Source organism: Rhinolophus sinicus, chromosome 13, assembly GCF_057876585.1.
Source record: "Rhinolophus sinicus isolate RSI-liver-muscle chromosome 13, RSI-T2T, whole genome shotgun sequence".
NCBI lineage: Eukaryota > Metazoa > Chordata > Mammalia > Chiroptera > Rhinolophidae > Rhinolophus > Rhinolophus sinicus.
The window spans coordinates 59,658,238-59,685,563 of NC_142513.1; the positions used below are offsets into that span (position 1 = coordinate 59,658,238).

General features: G+C 40.8%; 1 protein-coding gene across 2 annotated transcripts in view; it reads right to left on the reverse strand.

Annotated features, from left to right (window-relative positions):
• Positions 1 to 1,948: 1,948 nt before the first annotated feature.
• The window catches only part of BLM (BLM RecQ like helicase), a 60,506-nt gene continuing 35,128 nt past the window's right edge, over positions 1,949 to 27,326 (reverse strand). Inside the window, exons 14-22 of one of the 2 annotated variants that reach the window (XM_019716110.2) lie at positions 26,782 to 26,942; positions 21,447 to 21,642; positions 19,086 to 19,276; positions 15,254 to 15,401; positions 10,797 to 10,996; positions 10,145 to 10,337; positions 7,468 to 7,590; positions 5,299 to 5,500; positions 1,949 to 2,268 (exon numbers count right to left, since the gene is read on the reverse strand). In XM_019716110.2, the coding sequence (XP_019571669.2) occupies positions 2,091 to 2,268; positions 5,299 to 5,500; positions 7,468 to 7,590; positions 10,145 to 10,337; positions 10,797 to 10,996; positions 15,254 to 15,401; positions 19,086 to 19,276; positions 21,447 to 21,642; positions 26,782 to 26,942 (1,592 nt within the window). In that variant the 3' untranslated portion in view covers positions 1,949 to 2,090. The remainder of the gene's footprint in view (positions 2,269 to 5,298; positions 5,501 to 7,467; positions 7,591 to 10,144; positions 10,338 to 10,796; positions 10,997 to 15,253; positions 15,402 to 19,085; positions 19,277 to 21,446; positions 21,643 to 26,781; positions 26,943 to 27,326) is intronic. The other variant, XM_074318132.1, reaches the window with a different exon arrangement.

Sequence of the window (27,326 nt, forward strand, 5' to 3'; positions counted from 1 at the left end):
AAGTTCTATCGGTGGGAAAGGGTGTAGACAGCTGGAGAGTCAGATTCCAATCCTTCCAGGGCCCTCCAGAGGGTGATACTCCCTGGTGGACTCGTCCACTCCCCTTCTCCTCGGTGGTGGTGACTTCTGTGCCCACAAAGGGCTCCCAGCAGGCCCAGCCTAGAGCAAGCAGCTTTGCAGTCACCGTGTCTCTGGCTGCCAGAGGCCAAGTCCGCGTGCTTCTATCCTCCTGAGGTTGCCCTGTGTAGGCGGGTGTTCTCCGGGGGTTCTGGAAAAGCTGGAGGCTGAATTGAAGAAGGTGGCCCCTTCCATGTTCTGCGTCTGCTCCAGGGCCTGAGGAATTGAACAGAGCCTGTTCCAAGCAGAATTTTTAAGAAGAGCTGGATGCGGGGCTTGGCTCTGCCACCTGACCTTGGGCTAGCCAAAGGTCTCCAGGCCTCAGGTCCCCACTGGGAGGGGATAAGCGGGCTCTGTCCTCAAGGCTGTGGTGAAGGGCACAGGTGACAGGCCTGTGGGTGGTGCTGGCTGCTCACAGCCTCTGCACTCCCTCCTGGGGGCTCCCACTGTGCTGCCTTCATCAGTCTCCCCCACTGCCCAGGGAGCCCCTAGAGGCAGAGTGGGCACTCCTGAGGGGACAGTTATATCCAGCATCCGGGCAGATGAGGGCCTCAGAAAAGGAAAGAATGAATGAATAAATGAGGTCAGAGCCAGGGAGCGACCTAACATCTGCGGTGTCAGCTGTGTGGAGGCTGCCTCCCACCCCTCAAAGCCAGAGCTGCTGTAGGCGGAAGGGTATGACCTCCAGATGCTCTTGTGCATCGCCAGCTCTGCAAGGTGACCTCATGCTAGGGACATTATCACAGCAGCCTCAACTACTGGCTACTTGGCCCTCCATTTCCTCTCCTCACTCTGAGAAGGTTCTTCTGGCCACTCAGGTCAGGACTTGCTGGAAAGATGGTTTCTTGGAAAATGTGGGCTCTGGAAGGCATCTTGAGGCAACAGAGGACAGCCCTTCATGGACTCTTGTCCAGCCAGCCTCCTCCATCAAATGCAGAGCCCAGAGCCCCAAGTGGCAAGCCGGAGGTGTGCAGCAGCAAGGGTGGGTGCAGGGTCCACTTCAGTATTGAGTCTGCAGGCAGAGGCCACAGGCTTCCAGCCAACTCCGTCAACACCTCTGGCCCAGGCAGGGCCTCCTCAGCTCTCACCTCTTGACCGAGGTCAAGGAAAGAAGTGGGACACCAAAGAAGCCACCAAGGTTATTTAGAGCTAAGAAACAAGAAGTCTCCAAAATGAGGTACTGGAGCTCTGAAAAGAGGTGCCAAAATTCCATTTTAAGACTTTCTGGCCCATCAGCCTGTTAATGGAGGGTCTTGAAAATTAAGATCCCCTAATACTAAAAGATTACACCATCATTTAATATATTCTCACCGACAGACTGTCTGACCATTCTCTCGGTCCCAGATTTTGGCATATTATTCAGTGTTGACAATTTGCTAGGCAAAAAAAAGGCAACTCACTGTTTTAATTTATATTTTATGGAGATTGAGCACTTTCCACATGTTTGTGGGCCATTTTTATTTCTTCTTCTGAGAAGAGCCTATTCACATCCTTTTTTCTACTGGGCTGTCTTTGTTCCTTAATGATTTATAGGTACTTTGTGTATTACAAATATTAATCCTTTGTCATGTATTTTCCCTATTTTCTCTGTTGTTCGTTTTTCTTCTAATTTTCTTTGTCTTCTACAGAAAGTTTTACAGTTTCACAATGAGTGTCTTTTTTACAGTCCCATGCGTGTCTTTTGCTTTAGCTTCTGTGTTTCATGCCGTGCTGAGAATTTCTCTCACTGAGATGATTCAGCTGCTGCTTCAGCCTCAGAAACAACAGCCACAGGCTTGCAGAGGCAGCAAATCATGCTTATTCAAAAGAAAACGTTTATTTTAAAAATAAGAACTGTCACCCCAAGCATTTATTTAAATATTAATAGACACGGGTAAAAATTACAAATGGTATAATGAAGCTAACAGCTTTATGGTCACAGATGGTCAGATGCCGCCTGAGAAGTAAGATCGCTGTACACTGAGATGTGGTTGTTATGAGAATGCATACGACGGCTTGAGGAAGGGTCTATTTACAGGCTTTGGTGGGGCCATGATCCCCAGTTTTCCACTGCCTCCTGATGCTGCCCGAGAACCATGCACAGTTGAACTCAGTCCAAACACGCCAGAGGACTTAGTTTTAGGAGATATCTTTCTGCATGCAGTGGACCTCCTAAAATGTGACAAAGAAAAATGAAGTGTTAAATAAAACCCAAAGTGGACAGTCTTCTCTTAACCTGATGGAGCTGTATATCCCATGATTTTCCTTGGTCTTACGAGTCTCTATTCATTTTCTGCCTATGAACACCCCTGGGGGTCAGGCCAGTTTCGTTTACACAAGGAGTAAAGGACTGCCACCCTTCAGGTAAATCTGTCTGCCTAGAATGGCAAGGACAGTTTTCTGATTCTGTGACTTGAGACCACACCCCATGTGCCTCCTCCCCAGTCTTGTTTTTCACAGCCGATTATCCAGGTAACAGCCCAGCTCCACATTCCCAGATCTAATCTGACCAAGGAAAGAAAGCGAGTACCTTGGGTAAGGCCCCAAATGCCCGGACAACAGACACGCTGGCATCACTGTGCTGCAGTCCAGAGAAAGGCAGCCAGGCAAGTGGACGGGCGGAGCAGAGCCCCGCCTCTTCCTGCCAGCCCAGCCACAACAAGGCGGCAGATGTGGTGCCCTGGGGAGGCCGGCGAGTGGCAGGTCTGGCACAGCTGTCCCTCTGTCACGGCCACGTCGCCAGCACCTCACTGGCTTGCTTCCACTCCCAGATCTGTGTGCTCGCACCACCCACTTAGTGACTTTAAAACCAGGGAAGAAGGAGCCTATTACACAGTCCTTCCAGCACCTCACGTCCCTCATTGACTTGAAGATAAAGCTGTATTTTTTCTCCCCCCAAAATAAAATGTAAAAAAAAACAAAAACAAAAACAAAAAAACCCACAGGGCCAGCATGTCTTACAAGGATAACAGCAGGCAGAACTCTCTACAGAAGCTTTTTCCTACATAAGTATTTCCTGCTGCTTTGTAACAAGACTGAATCAGGCAAGTGGCCTCCCATCTCTGAATTGGGGGTCCACCAGCCTGTGGTGAGGACGATCTGGCGGGGCGAGGTGAAGAGTGGTTTTTCAACATTGGTAAGCGCTTGCTCCAGGGCAATTTTCCTCAGAACTGGCAAAGATCTGCTCACCCAGCAGAGAAGCAGCCCTGGATTTCCCTATGCTGATTTCCTAATGAGAAATTAAGCCCCGAGCAAAAACCTGCTTTTATGTTGATTTACAGAAAGAAACTGCCTCCATCTCATCCTGCCATCCATTTTATTCCCACTTAGAGCGCCCTGAACACAACTGGCTCATTGTGTGTTATTCAGGAGGTGAAGCGCTGAGGGTAGGGTGGAGAGTCAGGTCCCTGGCAAAGAGCCACGTGTATTCTGTCACTGGGCAGAGACTCTCCCCCAGGTGAGCAGAGTGGAAACTGGGGGAAACTATCAGAGTGGCTCAGTGGAAAGGAGGAGAGTGAAGCATGGATACAAAAAAGCTGTTATACGGGTAAAATAAAGTTATAAAACTGACTGGTTTTAGTCAGCAGGGATTAGAGAAGCCAATCGTAAACACAAAGGCTAATTAAAAACATCAAAATGGGACTGGCTTTCGGACAAGTGTGAGTGTTCCTACTTCTCATTAGATCAGGTTCCAGGCCACAGGGCAAAGTGCCTCACTCTTATAAGCAAAAGTTGTGAAACTGTGTAAGGGAGCCAATGGCAACGAACACTGAAATATGGTTTTTGTTTTGTTCTAACAAGTAAAAACGAGAAGATTATCATTGTTTTTAAGGGATCTCCATGGACAATGGGCACAAATGGAAGTGCTCTGAGCAGGCACGGGCCAGGCAGTGTCCAGCCCTACCTGTGAAATTGAGACCAGGCTGGGGACGGCCCCGCACAAACCTTGCCCAGGCCGGGCCTCAGCTTCTCATCATAAACCCCAGGGGGCCTGACCAGACGCCTTTTAAGGGCTCCTACGCTGTGTGGGCTCCTGAGGAAGTGAGTATTTCCTGAAATGGAGGAATAAATGAAGAAAATAACATGTCCCCACTGAAGAACATCTGCTGGTCACTTGCGCATTGAAAACCACAAAATTGAACTAACATTTACTAATGCCTTTAATTTCTGTACCCTGGCAGAAGGATTAGCACTTACAAGATGTTTGTTTACGGACTTAAGAAGAAAATGACAATTCGGTAACATGTGCCTTTGCTTCTCTTCCCTCCCTCAAGTTTTGCTTTTTATTCACCAGAAGGAAAAGAGGTAGAAAAACTGCGAAAGAAAAACAACAGCTTGAAGAAGTTTACTGAGGACTTGTTTCCCTTTTTCTGTAAGCATTTCGGTGATACTATGCCGCATTCTCCAGACTGATGGGACGGTCACGATCCTGCCAGACCTGACCTACAAGGCGAGGACAGAGGATGTCCTTGCAGAAGACAGAAAAAAAGGGCCTGCCAGAAACAGTGCAATTAGGAAGAAACACGAACGCTGCCTAGATCACCACCCAGGACCTGACAATGCTATCTTTGTTTCCCTGTGGTGTGCAGACAGCACCCCACAGCAGACGCGTGCCAGCCCAGGGCCAGGCACATATGGGAAAAGAAAGATGGAAGCCATTCACGCAGCCCCTAGAGGCCTGGCTTGACTGACCTTTTGGGTTTCCTGTTATGACCTCTTCTCTGCTACCTTGCAAAGGATGGGAGGTTGGCTCTCCCAGGTATTAATGAAAGGCAGGGAGTGTGCAAGGCCTCCAGGTGAGGCACACAGGTTCTGCGGCAATAAAAGCAGTGCAGCAAGTACTGACAGAGTCATAAAAGGGAGGAAACAAACCCCTTTGTTTATTCAGTTAGTATATGATTTACAGTATTTCAGGTGGAAAAGTCTCTTAAGAAGAGCAATTATCAAAAAAAATTTTTTTCTAAGTTAAGCTCACAATTGGAGAAGTTTTTGCAAACTAGAAAACTTTAGTGATAACTAACTTAGGAGTCGATATTTTAAAAATCTGAACAAATGTTTTTGTTTTGGATCAAAACTTAATCATCACCCCATTAATTGCAGAGGCAATTATTTTAATAAATGCGTCAAAGCAAACCAGAGCCGTTGTACTTCTGTACTTTTCTCCCTTAGACCCTATAATGCAGAACCGGTTGCAGAACTTACGCTTTTGTCTTGAAATCACCGAAACCAGTTTTTCTTCTTTTAGACCTTTGGGGGCCTGGCATCCTTTTCCTCTTTCTTTCATTTTTGGTTTTATTTGCAAAGTAGTTAGAAACTACGGGTGTTTCCTCCTCGAACTCCTCAGGGCCACTTCTCCCAGCGCCTCTGCTGCTGGACGGGCTCAGCTGTGGGGAGCTGTCCTCGGCTACAAAAGGATAATGCAGACATTCACCAGTGATCCCGCTGGTCTCGGTGTCGCTAGTCTACACGGAGACACACCACACAGGCGCAGTTCAGCTACCCACCTGCTGGCCTGGTATCTTCTTGCCGCATGGATTCGACAACTCCTCAAGAACTAAACATTCCTTTGGTCATTTCACAAGGCCCCAACATGTTCAGTGGCAATTTATTTTTTAAAGAAAGTGGATCAGAATTCATTAAAAAATCTGTGATACTCTAACTTCACTAGAAACCTCAGTTTTGGCTCATACTCTGTTGTGTATCACCGGCCAGCAGTTAATCCCATTAAGCTCTTTGAAAAATATAACATGCTATATAAAAGACAATTTTATCATTTTCAACATGCTGAAAACATAACCTAATATCAGAGAAACATAACAAACTATGCTCTGTACCTCACCTTTGAACAAGTTACTTAGTGAATGAGTATCAAAAAATTCCAGACCATATTTTACTCTTCAAAGACCTCTTTGCACAGTAGTTGTGAACATTTCACATACTGTGTGGGAAATGGGTCTGTACGAAGCACGCATCTGCTCAGATGGTAATTTCCATAGGCATGGGCACCCCAAGGCACTCAAAGCACGTGAAAGCTCCCTACAGGTCAGCAGTGGTCCAGCTCCACTTTCTGAAGGAAGGATTCTCCTGACGGGTCTGGTTCACCCTCAGGCTACCCTGCTGCCTGTACGAGGGCACAAAAGGCCCTGACCCACCAACACTGGTTCACACGGGGAAGCACTGCAGCTGGGGCAAAGAGCGCTGCCATCCCAGCTTGTGTGACTTTGGGGACATGAAAAGGCCTCACCCATTTCCATCTGTGAAATGGGTGCTGTGAGAATGGAGTGGTACAAAATAGGGAAAACTCTTGGCACAGTGCCTGTCTCTCAGCAGTGGCGGCGATCAGTACCACACCGGCTGTTTCTATGGAACAGCCCTGTCTTACGTGCGAAAATCCCTTCCAAACAAGTCACTACACTAAACAAACACGATGTTCCTACCAAGAGACTGTCGGTGCAGTCAAAGCAAGGCCTTCAATGGAATAACGACTATACAGAGGAATTTATGAAAATCCTACTTTTCAGCATTTTGTGAACGGATAGAAAACTAATTATGAACAGATAGACCTGGAAACACATGCCCAGTCATTTCTCAGCCTGCTTACTATCTCCATTAGCCTTGAGAAGGAACCTCGACTGTGGTCCTTTACAGAAACAGGAAGCACACCGCACGAGGCCTGTCCGTTGTCTTACTCAAGCAGGCAGTATGCCAGAGGCCAGGAGACTTCTGCTCGAGAGAACAGAAGTCTCCAGAAGATCTTTCTTGATTTTCCCTCAGCCAGTGCTTTCTATCGCTCAGCGAGGAGGTTCGTGATTGGAGGGGCTTCGTGACAGGCCTAACGTAACCTCTGGGAGCTTCTGCTAATGATGCACTCGCTCGGGCAGATTCTTTCAGTTGCTACTAATAGTAAGGTTATCTAGCATTCCAAGTCCATGTTCATTTTTCCAAAATACCTACACGCCACTCTGAAATTTTATCTTTAGACATGCCTGTCAGATAACATATTCCCTCCTCAGATAAGGAAACTGAAGCACACAGAGGTCCTTTGCGGCCTGCCAGGGACCACAGGGCGCGATGGCGGCAGACCTGACCTGCACCCAGCGCTCCGGATGCCTCAGGCGTTTGCCTTCACAGAGCCAGCAGCTCCTGGGCTCTGAGGTTAAGTAGGTGGCACCCCCGGGGCCTCAGCACCAGTGTCCTCTATGAGGTGCCTGGCACAGCACTGGGGGCAGCCCTAGCACCTGAGCGTCACTGTGACAAAGTGGAGGGAGCATGACACAATTCAATAACCACAGAATTTTCCAGTCCAGTGAGAGGCATCGCTTAATATCAAAACAGGCGATGAGAAAACACAGATTTGACTATATACTGAACCTGGCAACGTCCACTCCGAGTATTTCTGTAATATTGGAATCACTTCTGCGCCGTATTTTTCCAGTTTGTCTTCAGTAACACCATCAATTTGAAGCAAAACCTCAGGATCAGAAGATAAAGACTCTGTGCATGGACATAAAATTAGGAATTTAAATTACCACCCGTAGAAAACCCACTGAATTCATCCTCATTCACCCATTCAGCATGTTTGTTAAGTGCCAACTACTGCAGAGTACTGAGAACACGGGCCAATTTTCTAAAGCAGACAGGCCCATAGGGCAGGAGCCATCATCCAATTCCAGCAGCAAAGGGGTGTAAAGTCAGGGCAGAGCAAAGGACATGGGGGAATCTGGAGGGGGACCTACGCACTGTGCCTCAGAGTTGAACCAGCCGCTGCTCTGTTCTCACAACAAAGACTGTTTGCGGAGAACACCCACATTCCTACTTGCAACTCTGACTTCTCCCCTGCACTCCACACGTGTATAGCCTACGCAAAAAGGCCGTAACGGAATTCTTATACTCTCTGAACCCACACCCATCCTTCTGCCAGTCTTTCTGCGTGTGGGGGGAAGCGGGTATTCTGACTTTAAAAGTAAGCCGCTGAGTCCTCTGCACACAGATGGCACATCAGTCTCATAGCTGGACAAGACTGTCATTTTAAAGGTCACTCTGGCTGCTGCATGGAAAATGGACTGTAAGGGAAAGAGTAGAAACTCGGGGCCCGGCGGGAGCCATGGAGGAGCAAGTGAGGGGGTGCAGTGAATTAGACGTAGCCGTGGAGACGGAGAAGATGAATTCGGATGTTTCAGGGGCTGGGGACGCAGGAGTCAATGGTGCACTGATATGGGGGGTGAGGAAGTCATAATTCCTACGTATTTGACTTGAGCAAAGGCTGGATTTCAAATCTGTGATTTTCCCATCATTTCTATGTTTAGAGGAGAAGGAACAGACCTGGGCGACAGACTAGAGGGTTTATGGATGGGGTTAGTGGAAGATACAGTGGGAAAGGCTAGTAGAAAGGCAGGTCCTTGATAGAATTTGTACTTTATCTAGAGTGCTATTAGAGTTATAGCAGAGTTTTTGAAAGGTTAAAATGTGTGTCGTGTTCATGTCTGGAGTTACGAGCAGTTAAGAAACTATACTAATAGCCTAGGAACAAAACACTTTATTTCATCAATTCTGAGACACACTTTTTCACGCTTTGGCTTTCCTGAGGACAGGATGCGTCTTACAAGTGCCGATGGCCAAATGGCAACTGTACTGTGGTGGCTGCCACCTGTGTGTGTGTGTGTGTGTGTGTGTGTGTGTGTGGACTTAGTCACAGCTATCAGCACCGTCAGCACGTCCGCAGCGGGACTGCACTGCTGGCTCCACACATGTTGAGTGTAACTGACACGTGAAATGCCTATAGAAAGACTAGACTGTGATTAGCATTAAAAACGTGAGTGTGAACGCACACAATCTCAGAAACAGGGTAACGGGGAATAAATTCAGCATTAATAAATATCTGTTTTTGAGGAAATGACCCCAAGTCCATAGTTTCTTACAAGCGATGACCAGGGCTTTACATGGCCTAAAACAGGAGAACCCTGCAGTGAATGAAGCAGTGTTTTATTCATGTCACTGAGGTGTGCAACCTTCCACTGACACTTGGTCGTATTGTCAAGAACACAACACCATCACGTCAGGATGGGTGACAAAGGTTTTGAAGAAAATACCCAGGAAAATAGTGGAACTCACTAAAAAGGTTGTATCACTAACATTCGCAGTGATATGAGGCAAAACAAAGACATGGACAACTGAGTCAAAACATGATTCAGAAGAGTCAGGCTTTGAATGTGAATTTTTACAAGTATTTGAATCAACTCATTTTGATTTTATGTTTTCTCATGTATGCGCAGTTATATATGATAAAAATGTATCTATATAAAAAACTCAAAACAATTCTTTCCATAAAAGTACTGTGTTACAGTTTAGTCAGCAGAATTTTGTCTTAATAGTTCATAAAACAGATGGCATCTTAGAACTGATGAAGTACTGTGATGACCTATGGTGGTGAGAGTGGGAATGGAAAAGAGAGACGGCGATGATTGGGAAGTATTAAGAAGGAAGAACAGGGGAGGTAATGCACACGGGTCAGTCAGCTATGTGACAGCCTATTTTCCAGGGAACTTACTATTAGAACTCGGGAGCTATGGCAATAACTCAGGTCCGCAAGTATTATTCACTAAAGACATTAGAAGGGTGCTAGATCCAGATTCAAAGAAGCATAAGACAATCTCTTCTCATAAGGAACTTAGCTCCTCATTGCAGACATTCATACATAACACAGCTAACCATCATAAAGGTGGCAAAAAATAAACACAACATCATTAGGTAACATCTGGTGTTAGAGATTGCAATTATCCATTTTCTAGCATCCAGCATCAGAGGAAAGTATAAAATTAAAAGTATAAAATCTGTCTGAATAACAAAGTACTGTATATATCTGATAGACTATATTTTATCTGAAGAACAAGTTTAAATTTTCTCTGCGCTTTCAATTTAGAGATTAAATACAAATAACACAAAAGACCGAGATGTTTATGCCCTTAAAAGTTCCTTAGCAAGATTAACTTTTGGCCTATTAATTTATGCTACATAATTAATTTATGCTACAGACGACTCTCACACCTACCTGCAAGCTTCTTGAGCGTGGCCGTGTTAAAGATATTAAAGTAATGGACACCAAAAACTTTTCCCAGAGATTTGCAGACTGCTGTAAGTTCTCCAAGACATTTCTTAACTACCTCTTCTCTCTGAGATACCTTTGTCACTAAGGCTTTTTGTTTTTTCCTACTGCTGGAATTTTCTGTTTCCATAAAGTCTACCTTTGAGAGAGAGAGAGAGATCATACGAGTGGGTACATGCACACTTGTATCCCAATAAAGGCTTTATTTAATGCTCAATTGTATGTATGTACGTATTTAGGGTATTTCTGTTACGCCAAGTAGATAGTAAGCCCCTTGGGAACAGGGCCTGGGCATTCCTCATCCTTATATCTCCAGGGCCTAGCACAGAACAGCTTCTTGACAAATGTTTATTTACTAAATGTATGACAATTTAGTGAAATTATAACCCATTAAATTCATTTAGACAAGTATTATATTATTTGGGTTCAATTTTAAGATCTCTTTCCAAATCAAGAGGAACAGAATATGTTTATATAGGACAATATAAATCAATTCACTATCCATAAGCTTTGGAAAAGACAGTTTAATTTGTAGTAATATGTTTCTGTCCGCTCATTGTGAAACAACAAAATGAAATCAATGCTTTAAATACCATACCTTCAAACGCCCATTTAGTACAGATTGGGCTTCATGTCCGGGCATCACGTAGGCAATTGCTTGGTCGTTGGCATTGATATATAAGTCTTCATCCAAGATCTTGTCAAGTATCAGCTTTTTGAAAAGTCTTTCGGCATTGTGTCGCGAGTACGTAGACCCCTTTCCAAATATCCCCGACTGAATCTTTGCACTCTTACTCCCTGGTGAGAAGATGTAAGAAGTTAGATTAGTAAATGTAACATCATAACCCTCTAACAGAAGAGGCTGAAAATGTCATTTATTGGCAGGTCTGGATAAATGGAATAGAAAACCGATTCCACAGGAAAACACTCATTCCCATAAAATGAGAATATTTGAATAGAGCTCTGAAATTTCTGTGGTTGTATGTATGTTTTCTCCATCTTTTTATAACATGTGTAGATGAAAAACAACAGCAAAATAACATTTATCATTTATAATGCTGCATTTACAGCTTATAAATTAGAGCAAAGAAATCTAAGAAAGAGTTTATGTAAACTTTAATAGCTTCGTACCACTGTGCCCCATTAGGGTAACGGTGCATTATTGATCTAGTTATAAAAAATTTTTGACAGTTAATTTTATAAATACTATCTCTGGTCCTACACTGAAATCACTACTCAGTCAAAGTATGTAAGTCCATACTTTTTGTCACGCTCACAAATGAAGCCTCTACAAATGTCAGACCAAAAGCGTGGCATCCCACAGACCGCGCACACTTCCCCTCTTCCCGCTGGCTGAGGGCACCACACTGGGCTGAACCTCTTGGCTTCACATCCAGCTGCTGTAATCACTAAAGTCTTCCTCTTAACCATGGTTTTATTACAACAATCTACTTAGAAAGCCTTGTGACACTGATTATAATCAGAATTAACAGTTACTTTGTAAAGCTTTCTAAGAATGAAACATAAATAATTTCTTAAAAATCATAAAAGAGCTAGTGAGAAACTGAAGAATGTGTCAGAAAAATATTTGATTTAGAAATCTTTTTAAGAATTTAAATGAAAGGTGCAACCAGAGATGTAGTTGAAGCTGTGTTTAAAAGGCTATTTAACACACCGTTATTTTTAATAGAAAAATAGGTCCTAAAGCAAGACTTACATACATTTCACCAATATGGTAATAATGATATAAATTACACACATAGTATGATAAATATGGGATTGTGAGCAAACACGTTAAAATATTAGCAGTTTTTTTCTGGAGTTATTTGTATTTTTCAGTTTTTTATATATTACAATGTAGAGCAATTGTGTGTCACTCTTATAATAAATTATTTTATCTGCAACCCTTTATACCCCCTGAAAAAGGTCCAAACTTGGAGAAGGTGAGAATCCAGAATGGGAAAACCAGCACTAAACGCTGCTTTTATCCTGAGGAATGAGCAGATCTACAAAAAACAGCTGAGAAACTGAGCAAACCTACTTCAATCTAGGCTATTACTGTTTTTTTTTAAATGAACTTATTAATTGCTTTATATATATTTAATGAATGTGCTACATGTACATGGGAAACAAATCTACTACAGAAGGGTTTATAATTAAAAGCAACATTCTTGCCCCACCTTGCCCTCCCCAGTTTCACTTCCCTTCAATCACTTTTTAAACATCTTTTGTTTTCATTTCTTGTGGTTGCTTCACACTGATCCCTAACCCTTGCTATCATTCCACTAGCCAGTCACCATCTGCCATTTATCTACTGACCCTCCCATTATGCAAGACGAGGCTTTATCTCACTTATACCACCGTCTTCACTTTATCCCGACTCAAATTTTGCTAGTTATATAATAATACTGGTTCATCAAGTCAATATTTTTATAACTTTAGACAGAACTTCTCACCACTATTCCTCCCCACTATGTAGGTTATTAGCACCCCAAGCCGTACTCCCTTCTTTTATTTTTACGTTTCAATTTTTATTTTTATATCATCAAGATTAATACCTACATCCTGCCTTGTTCTCCAACCATGTTTTAGTCGATATGTTGACTCTGTTATCGTTCAATCAACAGTGTTTATAATAAGTTTCCTTCCGCACTTTGAAATGTCATCTTGGATAACCCTAAGGAGGATGTTTACTGCATCCAGACAAATGGATTATTTTTTGGTAGATTTTGTCAGTTACTCAAAAGTGTGTAACAATTTCCTTTGTTTTACATTTGACCTTAGCTCTTTTATATACTCTTTCCCCGGGAGTTTCTAAGCACCTTTCTCCTTTTTTGTTGAGAAGTAACATTTGTGTTTTTCACTGCCATCAATAAAAAATTTAATTTCTAATTCTTTCTCTATATTGCTTCTGACCCATTTTTCTTGACGTTCTGGTACAATCTGCACAGACTGCTTACTGGACCTGCTGCATAGCTGTGTTTCTGGGACTTCTTCTCACTGGGCCCATCTGTCACTTCCTGTGTTTATGGTATCGTATCATATGATGTGCACTCACTTTCTTTGCCTCCTAGTCTCCAGGGTTGCTGATATTAATCTGATGACAGTTTGGTTTTGGTTTCTGTTTATCCTTTCCAATGCTTTCAGGATTATCTCTGAAGGGGTTCAGAATATGCCACCGTGACATAAAAATTAGTGAGCAGAAGGCATTTGAGTTCCTGAAATCTCTTATCTTCCAGCAAGCACAGACCCTCACAAGAACTCAACTGTCACAAATTCCCTCCCTGGGAGCAACCAGGGAAGACTGACTTCTCTCATCGGAGATAAGAAGTCTCCACATCACACCTAAATAGACACTGTCACAAAGATTATCGTATCTCCCGCCTATCTATTCTCCTTAGGGCCCATTTATCTTTTTAAAAATCATTTGTCTTCCTGTGAGTGTCCTTTTTACCCCTCCTTTCCCTTTATTAACATGGTATATAAGCCCCAAAGTCTAACTGCCCCTTTGAGTTACATTTTTCTGTGAACACCCTTATATACGTGATTAAATCTGTCTTTTGTCAGTTTAATATGCAGGCCCTCAACTACTAAATCTAAAAGGATAGAGGAAGTTTTCCTTCCCTAATCTCTCTTTACTCTTGATATTCTTAAATCTGATCTTATAAAGTATCTGATTGGGCATTCAGTGGGCATTTTAATGTGAAGGCTTTTTTCTCTTCCACTCGGAAATTTTCTTTTATCACTGGTTTGATAATTCCTTCTATTTTCTATTTCAAAAATTTTATTTGTCAGATTTTATATCTAAGACTTGATCTTCTATATCTCTCCTATTTTCCATATATGTTTTGCTCCAGTCTTAGAAGATTTCCTAGACTTTATCTTGCAGCCTTTCCACTAAAATTACTTTGTCAGTCATTTAAAAAATTTAATAGTAATTTCTCATTCTTTTTTTCTTTTCCATAACATTCTGTTATTATTTAAGCTTTGTAAAGATACTAATTAGGCGTTTCCTCTCCCTTCTCCCCCAAAGCTATGGCCGATTTTCTAGTTATCTCTATCCCCAGGGTCAGATACTTTACTCATTTGGTCTTTCTCTTGATTGTTCATTTATATATAACCTTCAGGGACCAGGTTAAACTTTTCAGGTGGATTTCCTTCTTTATTTTATATCTAAGTCTACTTCCCTCCAAATTCCTCCCCCGAATGAGGATATCCAGGTATCAGGTTTGCTATGGAGTAAGTGGCTGGGACCAGACTTTAGGTGGTGGGTGCCCCTGAAATGCCACTTCTGGGCTCTAGCCCCCCCACACTAGAAACTGCCTTTCTAGTCCTCAGTTTATTTACTTTTGTTCCAGAATCAATGCCAGGCTGGTGGTACTCGATGTAGTTCTTTTGTGGGCAGACTCTTTTAACTGCCCCCTCCTACTTTTGGCTCCTCTGCTTTCACTCCCACTCCCTGCACGGCTAGGAACTCTAGGCCTACTGCTCTTCCTGGTCGATAGTTCCTCGTCTGCTGTAACTCTCCTATATTTATTGTGCATTGCGGTTTATTGCCTTGCATTCCATTTCTCAACATGCTTCCATCCATTTCCTAAAAGATTTTTAAAACCTCTAATCAGATGATGGTCTCTCTCCAGTTCTCTACGCCATTACGGATTTAATTCCTCATTTTATTTCCTTACTATTATTTTAACAGGGCCTCAAGCAAAAAAAGAAGACAGATACTTACGCTCAGGTTGCCATCTTGAACTGAAAGTCAGTCAATGGGTAATTCTCCAAGCAAGTTATACTCCACTCACTCAGATGGAACTGTATACTTTACTATTTTCTTTTTGTATGTGAGAACTCATCTTAAGGACTTACATAAATTCTATAAAAACAATTGACATAATTCATAAAAACTGAGTTTTTTGTTACACAGAAAGGTTTTATTCTGAAACCGTTAAATTCTGTAAGAAAATAGACAAGTGATTTTTTTTTCTATGTACTTGTAATGAATTCTTTAGATGTTCAATTTCAACTGATGTAATGCAAATAAAACAGATGACTTACCCAAGAAAATGTCAACCAGCATATTCATAGTAAATCTCCCACAAGGACCTGCATGTTTCATATTTCTCGTTCCTTGTGATGAACTTTGTTCTTGAACAAATCTTACAATATTTTTCACATCATCAGTCACATCTCGTGTCTTATAATCCTATGAACAAAAAAAGAGATTACCTCTGTTATAATGAAAGATAATGATACCTAGATTGCTAGGGTTTAATACTATTATAACTACAGTGGTGTCATAATTAACCATTTCCAGATCAAAAACCAAGGAAGTTTCAAATGTTCATTTTTCTCTAAGTTCTTATATTAACTTTGTGTCTAGAACAATTAGCACTCCACTATAACTATTTTAGTACTATTTCACAGACATCCATCTTGTCTTTCAATTATCTGATAGTATTCTACATGTAAGAATACTCTAAAAAAAACCAAAACCTTCATAACTCCTAGAACAGCGCTCTCTCACTTACTGGATGGTGACTTCTGGGATGAAAACATGCAAATTTCTGAGTTCTAATTTCTTTTGGGTTTTTGGTACTACAGTCAATCCTTTTTATTATTTCCTGTCAGTTCGCTTTCTCATTCCCCTCAGGTGTCTCCAAACTCTGCCTACTTTCTAAAGCCCCCATTACTATAGGCTTTCTCTGTTTTAATCTATGCTAGTTCTCTAAACTAGCACTACTAACCACATGCTGTTCTCGAAAGCTGCCTCTTGCTTTTGTGCCTCTGTATATGCAGTTCCCCCATCTTCTAATCCTTGTTCATCTGCCACATTCCACCAACCTAAACGAAGACTAATAGGCTTCCTGTCTTATACGAACAATTGGTAGTGATTCTGAGGCTCCATCTAGAATCATCACCAAAGAGAACCCTGTCACTCTCTCCAACATCATTCCTGCTTATTTCTTGGTGACTTAGTACAGAGATGACCCTCCCATACCTTAGCCTTTGGCATCTCGATCTCTGCTCCAACAGTCCCGTCCTCCACCTACATCAGCCTCTCACTCCATGGTCTCCTGCTACTTTAGCCTAATTAGTAAGGGCAACCCTTCACTCTCACCACCTCCTACCTTCCCAACTCACACCGTCTAGTATTCTGACTTCAACAATCAATCCACGGGGACTGCCTAGCCATTGACCTTCATGCTCAGATGTTCTCCTACCTCAGTTTGAATCCCATCGCCAGTCATCATTACACTATTTTCCACAGACCTTCAGCTCCCTTGGCTGTAGGTCACGTCGTCACACTGCCTGACAGAACACACTCGACTCGGTGCAGTTCTCCACCATTGATGCCTGTACCTCTGTAGCTGCACTCGGCTAGACAATCACACACAACCATGTTGACGGTTGGTGCTCTCGATACGTGGCCACAAACCTCAAGTGGACCCTCAATGCTGCTGGGTAATCATCATACACCCTTGTTCTGGCACTCCCCTGTTCTCTCACAACAGCAGTCATCAAACTCTGGCCCATGAGCTGTATGCCGTTTCTGTAAATCAAATTTTACTAGAACACAGCCATGGAAAATTGATGCATTTATTATATCTGCTTTTGGGCTAAAATAGCAGCTTTGAGTAGTAGCTGTGACAGAGATGGCGACTCGAAGGCCCAAAAGCTTAAAATATTTACTCTCTGGCCATTTAAAACGTCTGCTGGCCCTTGTCTTAGATGACTATTTCACACTTTCTCCTTTCCATTCAATCCCTTCTCTTATCCCGACTGTCGCTGACAACCTTGTTTCCTACTTCACTGAGAAAACTGAAGCCACGAGGAGAGATTTCAAACTTCCTTCACCATCAGCATCTGCCCCTCATTTCCTCATTGTTCCCCCTATTATTATAGACGGACTATCCAGGTAAGCCAGTCTCTCTCCCAAGGTACAGGTGCCAACCCCTCGCCTACCAAAGAACATTGCTCCCGCAATTCTCCCTTCTCCTTACACATCATGTTTCATGCCCTGTTGGTAATCCGCATCTGACATGTTTACTTCTCCTGTCTTTTCTTGACTCCACTTCCCTGCCAGCGACTGTTTCAATTCTGTTCATCCTCGAAGCAAAACTTGAAAGAGTTCTATACGTTCACTGCCTCCGATTTTGCCCCACTCTGCTGAAACCGGTCAGGTCAAAGTCTCCGTGATTCCTGCACTGCTAAACCCATGGGGAATTCTCAGGCCTTCACTTAGCAGCGGCATTTGACTAGTTAGCACCTCCTACTCCCTGAAACACTTAGTTTTCCTCTTACCTTACTAGTTCTTTCTTAGTCTCCTTTCCTAGTTCTTCCTCTTTCCTCACTCTCTCAATGTCCCTGGGCTGTCTTTGGTTTTCTTTTCTTTTGCCTAAACTCATACCCCTGAAGATTCCATCTACTCTCATGGCTTTAAATACCATCTATAAGCTAACAACTTCCAAATTTATATGCACCACCTGCCTCTTTTCCGAATTCCTGGATCTAACAGACATTATCTAACTCAACACGCCCTCAGATGAACTCCAGATCTTCCCTGCGAGACAGGCTTCCCTAAACATTTCGGCTGAGGGTCAGTCAGGCCTGCCATTACCCTTCCCCTAACGAGCTCGGAGCTCAGCCACACAGGCTCCCTGGCGGTCCCTCAAACACACAGGCGTGCCCCCCACCTTAGGGCCTTTGTTCTGGGCTTCAGTCAAGAATGCCCCCATCCAGAGAGCTGCTCAGCTAACTCCCTCCTTCAAGGTCTTGCTCTGGTGTCATCTTTGCAATAAGACTTCCCGGGACCACTTGGTTTAATCCTGCATCCTGCATCCCATCCGTTATACTGCAGTGCTGTTCACCACAGTTCTTACCCCTTAACATGTGCTTCTTATGGCTATGGTTTGTATTCAGCCTCCCTCTGCTAGAACGTAAGCTCCTCAAGTGCAGGAATCTCTATATTTTGCTCTGTGATGTACCCTGAACTCCCAGGACAGTGCACTCAACAAATATTTGTTGAATGAGTGACCTGAGTGGCAATGTCTAGTGTGGGGTGCAGTGAGTGGAGATGGCCACGAACCCACAGATTCCACCCCAAGGGAAAGCTGCCTCTGCTCCGCCTAGCGCTGTGTCTTTTTAACTGCACTGATCACACAATATTACAATGACACGAATACATACATCTGTCACCCCTCCAGTCTACGAATTGGCCCACCCTACATTCACTTGTGAATCCCCAGCACTTTACACACACATTTCAAATCATATCATCAAATGTGAAAATGCTCTGTAAACTATAAAGTACAGTAGACATTAAAACATCGAATTACCATAAGAGGTACAATAAGTGCCCAGTGACTGAATTTAACAGGCCCCCAAGGCTGTTTTTAGGACAAATGATAGCAAATTCATCCAGAAGCTACTGTCATTATTCTTCAGTTTTTTAAAAACCAATTTATATAGCAATCTAGTTGATCTGAATCCAAACATACAGCACACCAGTTATTAAACTCTTTTGAAATTGAGATCTTTAAATATAGATTAGAGTTGAAGTGAAAATATTCTACCTGCCCATATTAGATTTTTTTGGATCTTTACAGATTAATGATATTTCTAAAATATCCTATAATTATCAGTGCATGTATATAACCTCAGTATTTTGGTTAGTCCAGTATATTTTTTCATGGGCTTTTAATTCTAAAGATATTCCATAGATTTAATATTAAAATGTTTCCATTCCAAATTACTCTGGGGAGGAAGCCATCTTTCCCTTGTTTAATCCCTTGGAGTCCACAACTGTCATCTAACTTTTGTAAATTAAGAGAATAAAAAAAAATCTTGGCAATTCCCTTTACAAAGAATTGATAACTTTTTTTTTTACCTTTGTTGTACAGCAGTTATCACAAGAAACATCTGGGTATTTCTTACAAAAATCAGGATTAAATCCAATTTCACCAAAGTAAGCCAAAAGCTGTATTCTCCTGCACTCTGTTATATTTTCACAGTAATGTACCATACTATACAAATTATTGACGTGAGTCTCTTTTGTATGATGGTTTCCATCTTTTTCCACTAAAAGAGATGAACATAGCAAAACATCCTTATTAGAGTAGAAAAATAGAAAAGAATAAATATCACAGAAATATTTACAATAGATTTATATAACTTTAAATACTAAATGAAATAAAACTATTATTAATAGTATTAGATATCAATATGGCATTATTCTATACTGTAATTAATTGAATATTTATGTTCATCCCTCAGGATTTTAGTTTTATAGGTATAAATGTAGATTTATACATTTGGTCAGGAGTACCTAAAAATTTTGTTGCAAATCTTCATTATTCCCAATGATGGAAGATTTGCATTATATTTACTACACTTATCATACAAGCATGCACTGCACAGCCAGAGAAACAGAGCATGGAACTATGGCAGTGAGCTATGCATTGCCTGTGTTCTGGGATGAAAGTGGCTAAGCCAGTGGTTCCGAAATTGTACGCCAAGGAACTCGGGGTGCTGCAGTGAACCCATGGGGCACTGGCAGGGTATTTTACATTTTAGGAAAACACAGCAATACCTGACATCTGTTGAAGACCACATGAACTACTAGCTTGAGGTAGCTCATGGTGTCCCCCATTCCCTCCAATGACATCTTACTGAAGTTCAATTTTTGGTAGTTCTATGAAAAAACAAGTACCTCCAGAAAAATCAATGAGAAGAAGAAGACGAATGAGGGTGGCGGTTTCCAGTCCGATTCCAAGCTTTGAGAATAACATGTACATACTTTCTACTTGTAAGCAGCTGTAGTCAGTTAAGAATGAAATAAAATTTTTCCTCCCTACTTTATGAGTCTCATTTTTTTCAAATGGTTGCCAAGTGGTTAGGACTTAAATACTTATTCAATTGTTTGGACCTAACTTAATACAGGTTCTGTTTAAGAACACAAATGGACACAGTAGGTTCCATCAGGCTCTGCCACTTACCCGCTCTGTATCTCATTTTCCTCCTCTATAAATGAGTAATAGTAGCATCTTTTAGTGTTGTTGTGAAGACGAAATGAAGTGATACATGTAAAGCTCTTAAGACAGCAGCATATGGTAAATGCTAAAGAAATGTGATCTCTAAATATCACAACCACTCCTCTTACCACTGCTGCTGCTGCCGCCACATCGGTGCTCTTGGGGGCAGGTTACAAAACCTTTCTGAAGCCACTTTCTCACAGGACTAACTCTACACCAAAAGCCAGTGGTTGCAAGCAAATCAGGTGATACATTATTTGGTACAATGCTTGGTAAGTGCCATTTCCCAGGTTCAGTATTTCTGCCAGAGTTCATTCAAAAGTGGTCTCAAAACAGGCAAATTTATTAAGAAAATGTACTTACGTATTTAACTATCATGACCCAGTAGAAAAATGAGCAAAGGACATAATAAAATTCTAAAATATATATTCACTTTGACCCAGCAAGTCTAACTCTAGAAATTTATCCTACGTAATTGCATAAATGCCCACAGATATCTGTACAAGGATATTCAAGACTGATAACAGTGAAAAACAATAAGCAATCTAAGCATCTATTAAAAGGGGATTGGTTAAATAAATGTGAATAACCATACAATGGAATTCTCTATTGTCAAGCTATGCATATTAATTGGAGTCATAATTACACTAGTGTTGACTGAAAAAAATCAGGTTACTATATATATTAAAACCACATATAACATAATTCCATTTACATTGTAAAATGCATACATTTGGGAAAGGTGAACACCAAATACAAGATACTGCCTAATGGAGAGGGTAGAGGGATGAGATAGGAGAAGGAGATATATATATACACACACACACACATATATTTATGAAGTTTAAATTCTTAACCTATATGATGGCATATGAGAGCTCATTATTTTCCCTGTTTCACCTTTTTGCATGTATGAAAAATGTGTTATATGCAACCATGCATGCAAAAACTAAGTCTGGAAGGACAGAAAGGAAACAGGCGTTATTTCTTAGGGCAGGAGTGTATACAAGGCATGGTTTGGAAATCTGATACATGTCTATCATGTGAGTTTTATATAACAAGCATGCAATACTTTTATCATAAAAATGAGCTAAAATAAAACTTCCATATTCATATAAGCACCTCTATTTTTCTATGACTACTTAAGGAAAACTAGACCAAAAGTACCACAATAGCAGGAGTAGATTACTACTAGCTCAAGACTGAAGAGGACTTACTCAGTATAAGTCTCTTCAGTCTGGTCACATCATAATAGGTATAGAAAAGCAGGCAGTGAGATATCTCCCCATCTCTTCCAGCTCTGCCAGATTCTTGGTAGTAACCCTCGATGGATTTAGGGAGAGAGGCGTGGATCACAAATCGCACATCGGGTTTGTCAATCCCCATTCCAAAGGCAACTGTTGCACAGATAACCTGATGTAAGAGCAACAGCCTATTAGACTCATAATGCATTTAAAGAAACATTTAGTAACAGATGCTTCTAAAAGCTTTATCTTCTTACTTTAAAATGTACTCTATGCAACAACCTAATACCTTAACTTTGTTCCATTATTTATCATGACTGATAGGAGATTTTCACACTGACAATCTGCAGTTCTATTAAGACCCAAGAAGGTAGAGAAGCTCGGTGTGGCTTGGTATTATCATGTAGGGGAACCAGAATCAATAGCAGTCACCTCGCCATGCGTTGTCATTGTTTGTTCTCTTATGTTTTTGATATGGAGGTGGGAGGGCTGTTGCTCACACAGCCAGGATATCCAGGCCAGTGGTCAGAAATGTGCTACCCAGGAGCTCAGGGCTTCCCCAGGCTTGAGCTTTCAGAGGTCACTGCTGCCAGCGTCTCGGATGATTCAGTAACAGCATTCTGACCTGTTCCAGTGCCTACCATCTGTCTTCCCAGTGACAGCAGCTCATCACACACCAACTCCTTTTATTCATCAGCTGATTTCAAAGTCAAAAAGTGAAATTTTTATTGGAACTCATGTTGGTAAAAGTTTGAGAATTGCTTATACTAAAAGAAAAAAGGCTAGAGACCACCGATTTGGGCCTATGCAAATCACTTAGTGGAAGCAAGGTGATAGTTACATTTCAGGAGCTTGATAAATCAGCTTTTAGTAAAAAAGTCATTTTCAAGAGTATCCATTTCAGGTGCAAATTTAGGACCTATTTAACCCTGACAAAAACATTATATCTCCAGGAAAAATTACACTATACAAATAAAGCTGCAAGTCTGTTTTTTAGCACTTCAATAAATGAATTGGTACTGCAAGCACAGTATTTGAAAAGCAACTGGACTCTCTGACAGCCAGAAGGAGGTTAATGCCATGGTTTCAGTAACTGTGAGTACCAGAGAAAAGGACTGAAGCTACAGAGCATGTGGATGGCAAGTGGGTACAGTCATCCATGCTGGGAATGGCAGCAGCCTGAACTCTAGGTTAGTCAGCCACGGTGCTTTGATCAAAGACAAATCTCCTTGGAGAGAGGAAGTCTACCACAGCCTCCAGCGGTAGAGAGCAGGCGGGGAGGCGGTGGAGCGAGATGTCCCAGCCCACAGGCCCGCAGGGTTCCAAGAAGCCCGGGTACGTCTCCCAGATTGGGTGGGCACATGGTTCAAGGTCACTGAGGATGCCAACTCTTTTTGAAAGCTCTTATTGCTCATAAGTGGGAACACTGGCTTTGTTCAGTTGTTACTTCCTTCTTTATTTGTGTTGCTTTTAAAACTTCAGGCTACAATCATTTCTTTGTGAAGAAAAACAACCAAGTTTTATTCTATCTCACTAATCTATCAAGGCTGTCCAGTTGGATTAGTTGGTCTGAGAGCAGAAACAATTACCTTTAAAAAAAAAATCCATGACTATTTCATAACTATCAATTTGTACTTAATCCCTTCCCTATTTTCACCCACCCTCCAAACCCCCCTCCCAGCTGGCAACCATCAAAATGTTCTTTGTATCCATGAGTTTGTTTCTATTTTGTTTATTTTGTTCTTTAGATTCCACATATAAGTGAAATCATATGGCATTTGTCTTTCTCTGTCTGACTTACTCCACTCAGCACAGTACCCTCTAGGTCCATCCATGTTGTCACATATGACAAGATCTCATTCTTTTTAATGGCTGAGTAATATTCTATTGTACATATGTACCACCTCTTCTTTATCCATTCATCCAATGATGGATAGTCAATAATGTTGTAATAACTATGCATGGTGTCAGGTGGGTACTAGATTTATTGGGGTGATCACTTCATAAATTGCATAAATGACTAACCACTATGTGGTACACCTGGAACTAATATAATATTATATGTCAACTGTAACTGAAAAATAAAATAAATATTAAAAAGAGAAAGAGGGCAGCCAGATGGCTCAGTTGGTTAGAGCGCAGTGCTCTTAACAACAAGGTTGCCGATTCAATCCCCACATGGGCCACTGTAAGCTGCGCCCTCCACAACTAGATTGAAACTACTTGACTTGGTGCTGATGGGTCCTGGAAAAACACATTTAAAATAAATAAAAGTTTAAAAAAAGAGAAAAAGAGAAAGAGAGAAAGAAAGAAAGAAAGAAACCTTACCAATTTTTAAAACCATATTTTTGATCAAAGTGTTATATATATAAATGCATGTATATATTGTAGAATATTTATACTATATATAAAGATTTAAAGAACTTGAAAAAAATCGGCTTTTTTTCTTGTCTATTTTTCAATTATTTTTTATGTTTGAGATTACACACTTTTAAATTCTATTTTTTATTACCTTTCTCCATCATTAACACTTGAACATTTTCATATCCTTAAAAAATTCTTCATAAATCATTTTTAATGGCAGGATTGTAGGACCACAGTGTAACCAATCATTCTCTCAGGACGTTTAGGCTATTCACATATAGGCTTTTTAGTAGTGAACAGCTATTAGGATATTTACTACGAAAGATAACACTGATATAAATTCCATGGCTGCATTTCAGATTTGAGGCTCTTGATAGACTCATCCGCCACACTGTTTTCCAGAAAGGCTGTAATGAGCACTGTAGGCATCTGCCTGTGACAGCACTGTCCCCAACAGCTAGTTAGTTTGCTAAGACAAGAGGTGAAAATGATCTCTTACTGTTTTAAATTTGAATTCCTTTGATTATTAGCAAAGCAGCACTTTAAAAAAACATTTGAATTTAGCCTTTTGTAGTTCTTCCTCTTCAACAGTCTCTTGATTACTTAAGACTCATGTTTTTCTTAACAAATTTTTACAGGCTCTTCATTATGTTTTATTTGCTGACGATACATTTCTTACTTTGCTGTTACGTTTAATTTTATCGATACAAAAGTGTTGAGTTCTTCAGGTTTTTAATCATTTTTAGTGATTACTTTCTTTTGGGCTGTTTTTAAGCTTAGGTTCTCTTTTACTCAGAATTCATACATTTTAAAATACCAATACCTTTATTTACCTGTCATTCATTTTGATATGAAGATCCAAAATGATTCCCCACATTAGGTAACCGGTACCTGTAGTTGAATAATCTTCCCTCCCTCACTAATTTTTTTTTTTTAAGTGTGTTTTTCCAGGACCCATCAGCTCCAAGTCAAGTAGTTGTTTCAATCTAATTGTGGAGGGCGCAGGTCACAGTGGCCCATGTGGGGCTCGAACCGGCAACCTTGTTGATAAGAGCACCATGCTCTAACCAACTGAGTTAACTGGCTGCCCCCCTCATTAATTTTTAATGTGTTCCTCATCATATATTGGTTTTACATGTTTTCCAGTCTGTTTCTAGATTTCTGTTCCATTGATCTATCTATAATGCATTGCAAAGCCAGTGTTCACGTGTTAATTTCTTCACTAATTCTTTGTTACTTTTACTTGAATATTCTTCCCAGAAAACTTTAGAGAAAGTTTATATCAAAGGAAAAAAACACTAGAATTTTAATTAAATATATAAATTAATTTGGGAAGATTGAAATCTGTAATGATTTCAGTGAAGATAAATCAGTGATATATTTTCTGAACTTCTACATATCTGAAAATGCCTTTCTGTTGTTTTCAACATAAGTGACAATGAGCTGGGTATGAAATTCTTCAGTCTCAATCTTCCTTCTTCTGGTTCTAAAGAAAGTCTGTTCCTACTTTTTAAATTTAGTACAACAGTCTCAGGTATGTCTGGTTTTCGTTCTTTACGGAGTAACTATTTACCTTGATAAATATAATTTTTCAGCTTTTGCAAATCAAAGTGTTGAACTATGTCTACAAGTAAGATTTTCCCTAGTAATTTTTGTCTTTTAAATTCTTATGTATTTATACATTTATTTATAATACATTTAACTACTGTATATATTTCATCTACCCTGATATCTTCCTTGGGTACACTTACTATTCTTGGGCTAAACCCCTATTCCCTGTCACCAACATATCACATTTGTTTCTTCCCTTCACATTCTCAAGTTATTTACTACATCATTGATTCAAATGTCTACACTGAGTCAGACCATCTGTGTCTTGATATATAATTCTATTTGTTTTGGTTTTCTTGAATTTTCTTATTTGGGTAAACTGCATTTTTATCGCCCTTCATCACAGTCTGTGATATTATGGCAAACTGCTTCTGGTTCATGTAAGTCAAGTCTTCTTACATCTTTCTGAGGATACTAGACTGATATTCTCAAAGATTTTCTTCTGTTTTCCCTTAAAAAAATAATTTTGAGAGATATTTTTCCTATGTTCAGGGTAATTTTTTTGTGTGTGTGTGCTGAAAACTTCACTGCCTGAAAAAAATTATTATTTGTTTTCCTCAAATCCATCCTTGTATGGATGTAGTAAAAAAGAGAGACAGTAATGTGTGTTAACAAGGAGGCAGACACATTAGAACCTCATACATTGCTGGTAGGAATGCGAAATTCTGTAGCTGTTTTGGAAAAGTTTGGCAGTTCCTCAAAAAGTTAAACATAGTTACTATATGATTAAGCAATTCCATTCCTGTATACCCAAGAGAATTGAAAACATGTTCACACAAAAATTTATACATAAATGTTCAATAGCCAAAAAGTAGACACAACCAAATGTCTACCAGCTGAGGAATGGATAGCGAACTATGGCATACCATACAATGGAACATTATCTGGCTACAAAAAGGAATGAAGTACTGATATATGCTACAACGTGGACAGATCTTGAAAACATTGAGACGGATTAGTAGATTAGTGGTTGCCAGGGAATGGGGGTTGGGAGTGACTACTGATGGGTATGGGGTTTCTTTTTCAGATGATGAAATGTTCTAGAATTAGTGGTGATGGCTGCTATACTAACCTTGTGACTATACCAAAAACCACTGACTTGCAAACTTTGAAAGGGTGAACTTTATGGTATATGAATTACATCTCAGTAAAAATGTTTTTGATGTAAGAAAGAAAAAGAAACTTTAGAAGTCTTAAAAACCATCTGTTTTTTTCAATTTCAGTCTTATTTTGATGTTCACTACTTAAGGTAAAAACAATTTTCATTCTACATGGGCAAGTTTGCTTATATACTATAAAAAAATTATGTGTTTGTTTATCTTAAAAATGTTACCTGGCAGCCATCCTGATTGATCCACTTGTGCTGTACTTCATCTCTGGCACAATCACTGAGGCCAGCATGATAAGCAAGAGCAGCGAGACCATTCTTCTGTAAGGTGTCAGCCATTGTGTCACATTCTCGCCTGGAGAGGCAGTAAATTATCCCTGAATCATCTGCCAAGAAATGAGGACTTATAACATAAATACCAATTTTCATTATGTTGTTAGAAATACATGAACCATAAATAGACCCCCATAGTTTTCCTATAGTAGAGGAAAATCATGTAGGTAGAATAATTCAAGGAAGAAAGTCAAATGCACTGGAAATGATAAGATTTGACCTTTAATCCTGTCCCTCTGAATGTCTCCTGAAGTGGGACCTGGACAAACCTGGGCTCTATTTCACACTGGCTAGAAAACGGGAAGGCGCCCTTACACAAACTTTGTAGACCACATACGGCAATATGTAACAAGAACTCTAGAAATGCTTCTACCTTTTGATTCAGTTTCCTTCTAGAAAACTAACCTATAAAATGAAGTGGTATAAGGACTTATGCA